General features: G+C 46.3%; 1 protein-coding gene across 1 annotated transcript in view; it reads left to right on the top strand.

The window, feature by feature from the left end:
- The window catches only part of LOC8031834 (protein lap4), a 105,858-nt gene that overhangs the window by 86,066 nt on the left and 7,728 nt on the right, over positions 1–12,064 (top strand). The window contains exons 34-38 of the mRNA XM_029969528.4: positions 4,866–5,054; positions 7,316–7,469; positions 8,685–8,802; positions 9,489–9,698; positions 11,116–11,288. Coding sequence (XP_029825388.2) covers positions 4,866–5,054; positions 7,316–7,469; positions 8,685–8,802; positions 9,489–9,698; positions 11,116–11,288 — 844 coding nt within the window. The remainder of the gene's footprint in view (positions 1–4,865; positions 5,055–7,315; positions 7,470–8,684; positions 8,803–9,488; positions 9,699–11,115; positions 11,289–12,064) is intronic.

The following is a 12,064-nucleotide window of genomic DNA, read 5'->3' as shown; positions in this document are numbered from 1 at the left end:
TTTACTTTTAATGCATATTTTTTGTTCATAATTAACCGAAGTATTATTCGCCAACTCTCACTTTTTGACCCCTTGCCTACTCATTTTTTTCTGCGAGAAGCGTACTGCAAAATTTTATTTCGAACGGGCGATTTGCGGTAAAAGAAGACAAAAACATTTTTTCGACTTCCAGGTGTGGCATATTGCTCTAAATCGGGACTAAAGGTCTGAGTTTCACTGACGTGCAGACGCCGAAGTTGAGGGAATGCTTGCATGATTCGAATCGTTTTCGTCACTCCTGTCACTGTCCATCAAACTGTCTTCCGATTCCCAAAAAAAAACAAAAACGGAAAAGCTGAAGGATTCATGGTCTCATATGCCCGAGCATTGATCTCTTTAAAAAAGAAGGTTTTCTATCCCTTTGTGGGCTAAAGCACACCTCCGCGTCAAAGCCACATTTTTTTAGCGCAGACGCTTACGAGCGACCGCTTTTTTATTTCTTGGGATAAATAGAGCCTCTCCTCTCCGTCAAACTGCAAAACAAACGAGCAAACAACCCAAGGTAAATGGAGCAACAGGGGTCTTTTTGCCATCTGCAGGAAAGCGTGCTAAACAAGAGCCAAAACCGAAACGCAGGTCACGCTCATGATCGAGCTTTATGGTCCATAAGGGGTGGTACAAGTGACTCACTATTAAGGCCCGTTCACACTCTTGCGACCGAGTAAGACCGAGAGAGACCAGACCGGTTTTTAAGCCTCCTGCGATGTCTTAGAAGCAGCTCCGCTGCAGCGCATCCGGTCCTAAGGCGTCGCAAGAGGCTTAAAAACCGGTCTGGTCTCTCTCAGTCTTACTCGGTCGCAAGAGTGTGAACGTTAACAGGCAAGCGGTTGTGTTTTACTAGAATCCCCCTCATGTAATGCACTTCATTTGAAGTGCCTTTGAGGCATAATAAACTGAGCTGAAATAATTATTAACAGATAAAAAATGGAAAGGAAAAAATTAAAAAAAAAAAGTAGATAATACAGATGTTGAAAAATCAAGCACAATCCACACAGTGCTGTGATGATGCCATTTTGGCCGCTGCATGATTGGCTTTGTGGAATCGTAGCGCCGGCTGCGGTCGGACTTATGGAGTATAGGGCAAGCTGCAAGCCTTGCACAGCAAAATCTCTATAGTCAAGACTGATATGTCATATTGTTCTCGTATCAAGATACGTATATGTAAGGATATGGGTAGACAGGCAAAGACAAATTCTCAACAGTCAATGGTATGCAAAGTAAAGATTCTGCTGTAACAACAGACTCTGTGGTAAAAACTGATCGTTGTGAAGCAAGGTTGAAGCATGCTTGTAAGACGGTCACAGGTGCTTAGTGTGCTTGTGAAGGGAAGTTGGTATTGTTACGAAGATTTTTTTTCCAAAGCAACCTTATTGTGAGAGGTTCCATTGTTGCGTGACACATGGTTACATTCTTGAACCAAGCAATGATAAAAGTACTATACTGTACAAACATACAGCTGTTTAACTCACATTTCGCTAGAAAACTAGCCAGCCGATGTTAGAGTCCTTGAGCCGTAGAAAAGTAATGGATGTAGTTACTGTTTTTTCACTTTTATTTTCTGATTTTGAATTGGCACTTGTTTAATATTTAATGGTGTTAGTTTGCTGGGAGTTTGTTTTACAAGAGTACAGTCACCTTCTTGGGGGGTGTGACAGCGAATCTTGAGGCCTCTCACACAGTGTGCTATAAATTTATTTCACTATCGTTATTTGCGAGATTACAGGTTCATTTATAAAATTATGCATGTAAGTTAATGACAATTTTTCTCTCTTTATTTTATTTTTGTTGGTGTTTGCATTGCCCACTTCTTTCTGAAACCTTTTACATATCCACAAGTTAGCATTTTTATGCATTCTAATATCTTATTCCCACTCTGAAGTTGGAGATGTAGCCATTAGTGTACAAGTGTGGTTGTTCTAGGAGCTTTTCTAATATGCTTTAATTTAGGCATACTTATAAATTAAATGCTTGTTGACTAGTGTGTGGTGAATTGTAGTTAATTAGTTTGCGTAGCCCAAAACCCTCCTGTCGCTTAGTTAGACACGCTGCGGGCCTTTTTCTTTTTTTTTTTTGCTTTCATGCTGAGCAGTTGTCAAAGGTATGCTTGTGCCTCGGCAAACATAGTCCCGGCGTCTAATCGTCCGCCTTGCCGAAGTGCTGCCTGTGGCGTGTTGTCCCTTGGTTTTCTGCGTTGTTACCTGCGTGTCTTGCGGCTGGTGCTCTCTCTTCTGTTTTGCAAAGCAACGTGCATCGCATTCACCCCCCGGCGGCAGCGTAGACGTTCGTTCCGCACTGTTCTCCTTGCCAAGTCAAAGCGTAGGCTCATGGCGATGTCGACGGTAGACCTCGGGACGTTACGACCGGCTGCTCTTGTGTCGTCGGGCAGACAACGGCCGATGCCGCGTTGCCGCCCTTTGTGGGGGTGAGGGAAGTTCTTGAGGAAGTCTTGTTTCTTCTTTCTGCCCCCTTTTCCCCCCCGACCTCTTCCTCCTCTTTTCATCCTTCTCCTGCCCCCCTCTCTTTGACGTCAACCCCTTTTTCTGGAATGCAGTGATGGCACCACCATCGCGGTTGCTTTTATTCCGCCATCGTTCACCTCGCTTCTCGTCCCCTTTTTTAAGTTAGCTAGTGCCATGGGCGGTTTTGTGAAAGGACCAGTGTGCCGGACAGACGCCGCAAGAAGGACCAACTGACGAAAAAGAAAAAAATAGCAGCCAACTGCTACGTACCTGCCTCGCGAAGGAAGACCGGTGCATCTGCGCGCACAACACGTTTGCTCACGCGCGCGTCTTTTCTCGATCGTGCGCGCTGCGCGGCGAGGCCGCGGAAAAGCAATTTCAGTGCCTTGACTCGGGAATACAACCGATGCACAAAGAACCGTTGATGTTTCGTGTCGGTAACCAAGGTGTATTTAGAGCGGCGTGTCCGCCGACGATTGCGCTCTTTCGTTAGGTTCGTCGTCCCGATGCAGAGCGAACGTGTTTCAAGTTTTCGGTCTCGGGAACCAATCTAGTTGTTTGTACGTAACGGGGTTTTTGCCCCCAGAAATCGGAGCTCAAGTTGGGAATCTGTCCGTCATCCGTCGGGATCGAGTAGGCCAGTTTTGCACGGGCCAATATCGTAACAGTGTATATGTTACTAGCTACACGCCCAGGCAATACGCAGCTGTAAGTGCGCCCGACGCTTGCCGGGAGTTTTTAGTCCGGACCCGTGTGCATGGTGATGTGCCTCCCCCTGTTCGCCGTGTTTTGTATCGTCTTCTCTCTAGGTGTTGCGCTCACTCTCTCTTTCTCTCTCTCTTTTTCTTTTTTTTCTTTTTCACTTTACTTCCTCGTGTTTGTGACACGTGGTGCAAAGTTGTTGGGGACCGTCTGCATGTTCGTCTGGGAAAAGGCAAGCCTGCCTGCTTTGGTGTGCACGCAGACCAAAAACTTGTCGGGGTCATCATTCTTTTCTAAATTATAGTAATGGGGGTTGATTTTGCTGAGTACAGTCGTGCTTGTTTGTAATGTAATATTTGGGTGGTGCTCCCTTATCACCGTATGGTGTACAGCAACGGACGCTACGAGCAACGGGAGCCAATCCATTGCTCAGAGTGCGTCGCACGACCTTCCGGTTTGGCGGGCTCACGTGCAGAGCGCGGGCCCACGGGGCATGCATGGAGCGATGGATTCACTTGCTCGGATCATAACGTCCGTTGCAGTATGTTTTGAGGGAAAACGGGGTATAGTCGAGATGACAAACATAACGAAGAAAAATTTGTCTCTTGTTTCACTGGTTGTTTTGTGAGGCAACTATTGCAGTCCTCGCGCTAAATCATATCTGGCACTTTGCTGTTCTAACTCACAAAGCTCCAAATGGCAAACTGTAAACCGAACAAAAAGAAAGCAACCCATGTAAACTTGGTTTTATGATTTTGTGACCAGATGCATTGCTTAAAAATATAAATAGCTTGAGAGATTTTTTTTTTACCCTCTAATGTTTTACATGGTCTGCTATAGATGACTTATACATTTGTTTTTGCCTGGCAAAGTCCCCAAAGGCAGTTTGGCGACCATTTTTTTTTGTTAGGTTGAAGCTCGACTGCATCGGATTGTGAGGCTTGGTCTCCTATCACTGAAACATGGGCTACTGTTTTTGGGGGTAAGGGTTCAGGGACTGACAATGTTAAATAAATATTGTCAAAGAACTTGATGCTACATTGTTGAAATTTGTTGTTGTTGCCATTATTGGGCATCTTTTATCTCCTAGAGGAGTAAGGTTAATAGCTCGTTTTCCTTTTCTTTTAATCTGGGCTGTCATTAAAGGCTGCATAATCAATGCGCAGCATGAGGTGATCTTTGTGTGTGTAAAAGCCGATGACCGGAAGTGTAAGTCAAGGAAAAACTGTCGGTTTGCCAGCCGGATAGTGCATGGCAGCAACGCCAAGCTCAAAACGTCTCAGCGTGTAGAGTCATTACACTGACAGTGGCAACGCTCGTTGTGCAATCAACCGGCATTTCCGAAACTGCTTGCTGTCTGCTGGCGTTCACCGCTGAGCTTTTGTCCCCTCTGCCCTTGCTAACGGTCTCTCCTTCGCAACCCCAGCCTCACTTTGCGCACGCGCAAGCTTTCTTTGTTTTCCTGTGGTTTCCGAGCTGCCTGGCTTCCTAGTTTTGCTCCCTTCCCTATATGTGGTTACTTTTCTAGTGTGGACCTTTTTTCTTTTTCTCACTGTGGCGGTGTTTCAACCCGAGCACGCAAACACGAACGTCTTCCCGGTTTGTTTGTTCTCCACCCTCCTCCCTCCCTCCCCTTCCCTCACCCCCTCTCACGGTGGCGTGCAGCTGACGAAGAATGGGCAGCGGCCCTCTGCCTTTCCTTGGGACCCTCTTCCTCCCCCTCCGTCTCCCCCCTCCCCCCTGCTGGAAAACTGCCGCGTCGGAGCGGAGTCGGAAGACGGTGCTCGTCGTGCGGTGCGGCCCTCCAAAGCTAACGTCGCTCCTAAGCCCGTACCCCCTCCCAAGCCCCGAAAGGTATGGCACCTTGTCTTTCTCTTTTAATCTCTCTTTCTTTCTCTTTTACTCTCTGTTTTAACTTTTTCTTGCCACGAGACTGTGTGCATCCGTTTGTAAGCGACTCAGTGGTCTGCCCGCTCATTGGTTGAAACCCGGGAAGGCAGAGAGCGCATGTTTCAACAAGCCCAGGCCATGTCGGCATGAACCAGCTGCGCACAAAGAGAGCAGGAGCTGTGGCGTGATCTGGAAGAAGTGGCATGAGCACGTACAGTGCAGTCCACTTACGACGATACCGCATATAACAATGTACTGCTTGTAACAATCAGTTTCTAGAGTTTCTATACTAGAAACAGTCAGTTTCTAGCCCAGATACAACGATAATGAGGTTATAATGATTGAATTTTCGGGTTTTCTTATTATCGTTATAAGTGGATTGCACTGTAGTAGGAGTGTGCAGTGCCCCATTTTTCACAATGCCTCCGAGAAAAAGACCGTTGGACATCGAGAAAGAATTGGCACGAAAACGGCACTGTGCTGAGGCAGACGGAAGGCGCCGAGCTGAGCAGTGGACGAGCCGGTAAAGGATCCTAGATGCTATCGCATCGCATCTCCTTCTGCCGCAGCCGGAGAGAAGGCATAGTTTTTCCGCCTCGTCCTTTCGAGGGCTTCGACTGCGATCTGTTAGGGGACAACTGGGCCGTTATGTGTTTGGGGCTTCATTATACTTTTGGTTGGGTCATGGTGACCTTTCGGTATTCCTTCGCTAACTGCATTTCGAGTGTAGGGAGGAGAATACAGGCTTTGTCAGGATTAAAGGAGAATTGCCGGCAGTTGCCGTCTGGTACTTGTCGACATTTCTTATGGGGCTCAAGTTTTGTTGGGTGATCTTAAGTGCAAGCTGCTGGGTCTGTTTCCCATTGGGCCTGTTGAAAGAGTCTCCTGAACTACCAAAGTGAACAAGTTAATTTAATTTTGTGCCCAATTTCACTTCTGGAACGACTTCTTTTTTCACCAAAATAGCATTTGCTGAGATGTCACTCTCTATGAGGATGATTAGAAACTCCGTCTAAATTGATCTGCGCTTGATGCAGCGTGTTTCAGACATGATTCTTTTTTATTTTCTCCCTATATTACATGAGGCCGTGATATTTTTTTTATTTTTTTTTTATTTGGTGTAGTTTGCGGTTTTGACAGCAAAATGTGCCTGATGCACCATACATCTCAGATGCCAGAAAGCGGCATAGCTGATTTCTAGTTTTGCTGCGAGATTGGCGTAAAAAATATGTATTAACGAGGTGCTACTGTAAAAATTTCTGCAAACAGTAATGGGATGTGCATAACCTCTTCTTTCTGTTTGTGTCATTAGCAGTTGTTTCACCGAATGAAAGGGAAATTCGATGGCCGTTTTTATTGGGTTGTGTCAACTGAATTGGCGATTCAAATCACCACAGTGACCAATGTCGTTACAAGTCTGAAATTGTAAACCTTTGTCGTAAAAAAAAAAAAAAAAAAAATTTAGTTGGGGGTATTGGAATTGTCTGATTGCTTGAAGCTTTAAATATTATAATTGCATAAACCTACCGTAGAATACCGTGCATCCGCCCATACCACATTAAGCGCCCATTCCCAAATGTGTAAAATCTGAGAAAATATGCACAGTACATTGATATGTAGAATTGATGACCGGACAAGCGCCCATCCCCCATTTCTTCATGATTATCTCAAAATCTTGAGTGGGCGCTTGCCCGGTATTTTACGGTAACATAGCATCGTTCTGATTCATAGCGATAATTAATTTATTCAGCCAAGTTTGTAACAATGTTATAAAGGGGCAGTGTGCAGGATTTTCTTAAAACTTGGCAGTATGAAATATTTAGTTTGGCTCGACCTCTGATTTATTGAATTGTCCGCGATGCATTTTGTAATTATACCCGACCAAACGGCAGAGATTACATGGCAACCGGGTCAGGTGTTTCAGGCTTCCTTTTGTTCGGAGAGCTTTAAAGGGGGTAAGGTGCAAAAGTGGGCGTGGGAGGGAGGATGGTTTTTTCATTAATATTTACATAAAAACTTTCATTGCCGTGGGGCATTGTAGCAGGAAATGGGTTCTACAAAGAGGCATTCATAGAAACATCACTGGAATATTGGTCTAAAGTCATCTCTCTATGCTTTGGTATACGCTGATATCTTCGTTTCCTTTTTGGAAGTTTTCATCTGGGAACCTGATGCATTGAGGTTTCATACACTGTTGAGAAAAGCAGGTGCTGTACACCCCCCAGCTGCAGGGCACAGTGACCGATCCCGAGTGCCTGACGTTCATCGAGAAGAAGCACCACTTTGAGAGCATGCAACAGCCCCAGGGGGCACCTGTAGAGACCACGCGCTTCCCATTCCCTTCCGAGAGTGAGGTGCTGCAGCGGACAAAGGAGCAAGGTGGGTCTGACGTGTGGACATCTATGGTTGCATGTGTGAATGTGTGCCCTCCCGTGTGTGTACGTGTATCCTTCCACGTGTTGACATATACCCTTTCGTATGCTGACATCTGCCTTTCTTTGTGCGAATATGTGTCCTCCCGTGCCTGGACGTGGACGTGTACAGTGGCGGCGGAGCTGGGGAGGCAATTGTCCCCCAGATACTTAAAAAGTTTAATGTAAACAGTGAGGAGAGGCGGCAGAGGATCGCTGTCACCCCAACACCACCAGCAACGTTGCCCTCCCCCCCCCCCCCATCTCCCAAATAGTTCCGACACCTCTGGACGTTTTTCCTTTTATGTGGAACGGTGTGTGATTTCACGTGTGGATATGTGTACTACTTGCATGAGCGGATGTATGTCCTCTAATGTGTGTTACACGTACCCCGCCATGGGTCGACATGTATATGTATGTGCAGACGTGTTACTCCATGTATGGACATGTGTCCTCCCACGTATGGGCCTGTATCAATTCATGTGTAAATGTGTATTCTTTCATACATAGACATTAGGTTTCTCATATGTGGACATATGTGCTCCTGTCTATGAACATATGCCCTCCCATCTGTGAACATGTGTTCTCGGCACTCTTTAGAATTTGAATATGCATTTTATTTTTTTTAACTAGACATGAAACTCTTCAACTTCGTTTTAAGATATTGTCTTCACCTCTGTACATCTGCACAAATGGCTCACTAGATTGTATCAGCAGCAAAAACGGTACGAATGAATTTTGTTTGGATAGCAGGAAAAAAGAAACTGCTGAGGCAGATGGGGAAATTTCGGCAAGGATGCTTGAATTAAAAAAGATGCATTCAAATATGGCCGCGCTAAGCAAACCAATTAGCCTGGATCGATTGCATCACAATTTAATTTCGACAACCATTTGAGAGCACAACTAGTCTATCAATAAGTAACTCTTCCATGTCAGAACCAAAACGACTGTTCACCGTGACACTTTCCGATTTTTCGTTGGTGCTCTGTCCTGAAAACTAATACCTTTCAATTTTTAAGACATCTGATTGCTTCGGGTTAATTGCATTTAGCCCTAAAGTCTGCAGTCTTTTTCACACCTACCAATTCATTTCTCTCACATTCTTGTTGAGAGATATGTCTGAATCGATTGTACATTGCAAAGCAAAGTTGGTGGTGTGAAAGAATGAACTCTGTTCACCTAGTCAAGCGGGATTGGCTGAACCAAGGGGAGAGCTGCGAGGACGGCGACGAAGAAACGGAAGCGGACGAAGATGTGGAGATGCAGGCAGACGCCGTGGATGCCGCAGACACTGTCTCCAGGTGAGAGTTCTGCTGCTGCTGCTGCTGCTGCATGAAACCAAGGAAGCACCGCACAGACTCACCAGCATCGCGTGAACCGGCTAGCTCACACAAACTCGCCAGCGTCACGTGAACTTGCCAACTTCGCACAGACTCGGAGACCAGTACGTGGGTGTCAGTGGTTGGGGTCAGTACCTAGCCCACCCCTTCGTGGTGACCAATTTGTCACGGTGACTGAGGGTGTCTTTGCTCTGAACAGTGCACAATTTTACCTTCGGCTTAAATTCATCCCCTCACATTTCTGAGAAAGGCCGACGTCATGCGCCGGTTTGGCACGACTTCTACGAACGCCCAGCAAGACCGGACGCAGCTCACCGGCTCGCCATTTTTGACCAAAGAGCGATCGCCCGAGCTTTATTCGACGGAACTTCATGCATCATTTTGTCCTAGTTGGTGCGTGGTAATGCGAGGAATATCCGTATACAGAGTGCAGACAGTTGAAGCCGGTATGAAAAACTCGAAAGGAACCTCGGGGTTGTAGCCGACAACTTGTTAGGTCTGCTTGTGAAATGTCGGCCACTGCTCTGAGATGCCTGTTTTGTCAAAGACCCGCGATTCTGTACAGGAGACGATTAATAGAAGTTCGAGCATCTTCTACTTCAAGTTCTAGTCGCCGTATTCGTGTCTCATGCTGTGATTTTGAACAGCGAGGTTCACGGTCCTGGCCACCCCGACTGGGTGCCTGTGCCTGCCGTGCGGACCGTCAAGGCTGAACGTCGGTTGCGGGAGCGGCAGCAACGGGAACTCGGGCCGGACGCGCCGGAAGAAGCGGACGATGACGGTGTGACGGCTGGCTTGGCGAGCGCTCGGCAACGAGCGCTGGAGGCGGAGAAGAGGGCCGCATGGCGTCAAGCAAGGTACACTTCCCACCTTTGAAATCTGTGGTCTGGCTTTGGCTGTGTGTGCGTGGTCAAGGCTCACGAGATGCCGTGGCGTTATCGAAGGTAGGAAGCTTGCTCTGAAGGCGGGACGACCAAAACTCCTACCTACCGTTTTCATCCTGCTGGTGACTGTACAGTCAAACCCGTTTATAACAAACAGCAGGAAACGCTACCCTCAGTTCGATGTAGCAAGTAGTTCGATATAGCAAAAAATATTTAGAACAAACTTCCACGATCATGTTTGTTGTGAGGCGAAAGCTTCTCTTTCTTTCTCATATCTTCACTTCCGCCTCGTAACAACGCGATAAAAAGTTGTTTCTTTCTTTTTTTTTCATCTGTGCAGAGTGTATTTTTTAGCTTTCTTCCCTTCTGAATCGCTTCTCTTCGCTAAATTTTGTTCGCAACTTGAGCTTTTAGAATTTTCTTTCTTTCTTACTTGTTTTTTTGGGGGAAGAACAGGCTAGAAGACTAATGTTTCCGCGTTTTTGGAAGCCTTTCAGGGTGAAAAGTTTGATAGAGCCAATATGTTGTTCGTTATAAAACATACTTTTTACATGCATTTTTATTTCAATTTTCTGTGAGTTCGATATCGGCAATAATTCGCTGTACGTGGGTTCGTTCTAAACGGGTTTCACTGAAGTTGTTCACATTTTTCTGGTCAGGTGTGTATTGCTCTAGACCGGGAGTTCTCAAATGGGGTGTCCACAAACCCTTTGGCCTTCCACAAAGGCCTTCTAGGGGTCCCAGAAGCCATTCAGCTGTCTGCCGAGCTGAGCAATAAAACATAATTTTTATCGATGCTGGCCATCGCGCGAAGCGAACCGAACTAAACCGTGCACACCAAGAGGGTAGGGTAGATTTTTCTCCGTTTCACGGCTTCTAAGTTGGTCTGCGTGCATTTCGTTATCTGCATTTAACTTTTCGTTATTGTTGTCATCCTCCCTCTATGGTGGATGGGGCCCCCCCTCCCCCCTCACTTTTGCCGATCCCTTCAATCATCTTCTCTTTTAAAGCAAAATTAATTTTCTCGCCAGAAAGCTCACACGCACAAAATTCGGGAATTTAGGACCAGGACAAAGCTCTGCTAAAATTATTTTTTTGTTAAAACAGTTGAGGACTAAATTGCGCTTGACGAAGTTACGGTTTGTGCCGAAAATGCTGACAAGTTCTTTTCGTTGTGGTTCGTCCCCCGCAACTATTCTATGCCGGCACTGCAGGAGCCAAACGAATAAAGGATAAAGGACTCGTCTTGTGGTGGTGTTAGCTGAAGGTAGAGCGTCTGCTGCATTCTTGACCCGTCACCGACTATTAGCTGTAGTACAGGAAGGGAAAGAATGCCTTCGGTGATTACGAGACATTTCCTGACGCCCCTCGTAACCGCCCCTGCGACCAGGATGAAGTCGCTGGAGGAGGATGCAGTTCAGGCCCAGGCCGTTTTGTCGCGGCTGACGGAGGGCGTCGAAGCGAGGCCCCTGTCGCCCGTCTTCAAGGCGGTCAACATCAACATAGACGACGAGGCACTGGAAGGGCCGGAGAGGGCGAGGAGGCAACAGGCCTTGGACGACGGTGGGCTAGGTTCTTTCTTCGAATGCTTTGTTGAGCGTTCTCGAAACTCGACCGAATGTAAATGTGTTAGGGAACCAGTGCAATTCCTACGCAGAGTGCAAATTGGTCTGCTTTTTGCACAGGGGTTACGATGCTGTCAGAACGCAGAGCTCTTATTGGCCGCCTGAGAAATAGTGGGTACACCTCAAGGCATCTAGCATTGAGGTGTATCCTTTCGACCAAAGTCAGTCGGAGCTCGGCGTCGTTTCGACGTTACCGCAACTCCTGCACAAGAAGCAGACGACTTGCTCTTCGCATTGACCGGGCTTTCTCCACGTGTTTTGTGTCTTACACGACCGGCGAGACTGGCAAATGACCGGGTGAAATGTAGACTCAGTGTAGTGCTTTGTTTACTTGAAGATGGGTTATCTGTGAATACAAGTCCCCTCCTATATCCTAGAAGTTGCTGAGAATATTGAAACAAAATGAATAAAATATTGAAATGTAGGTCGACCCCAATTTTTTTAAGCTAACTTCTCGATCACACTTGTCACATTGTTTTCCGAACTTCCGGAACGTGCAAACCGAGAAATAGCGTTATGGGGTGCCTGTAGCGGTCATTTCGGGGGGAAGGGAGAAGGAGGAGGAGGAAAAAAAATCTTGGCAGCAAAAAAAGAAAAAAAAAAAAAAAAAATTTGTTCTTGCTGGCAAGCTTTTTTTTTTTTTGGAAATAAATGTTACGGTGCAATCACAATGTTATTTCTTGGTTTGAATCTTGGTTTCTTGGTGAATTTTTT

The sequence above is a fragment of the Ixodes scapularis genome, unplaced genomic scaffold (genome assembly GCF_016920785.2).
Source record: "Ixodes scapularis isolate PalLabHiFi unplaced genomic scaffold, ASM1692078v2 PGA_scaffold7__128_contigs__length_106722199, whole genome shotgun sequence".
NCBI lineage: Eukaryota > Metazoa > Arthropoda > Arachnida > Ixodida > Ixodidae > Ixodes > Ixodes scapularis.
The sequence above is the reverse complement of the archived record's forward strand: the minus strand, read 5'-3'. Positions and strand labels throughout refer to the sequence as shown.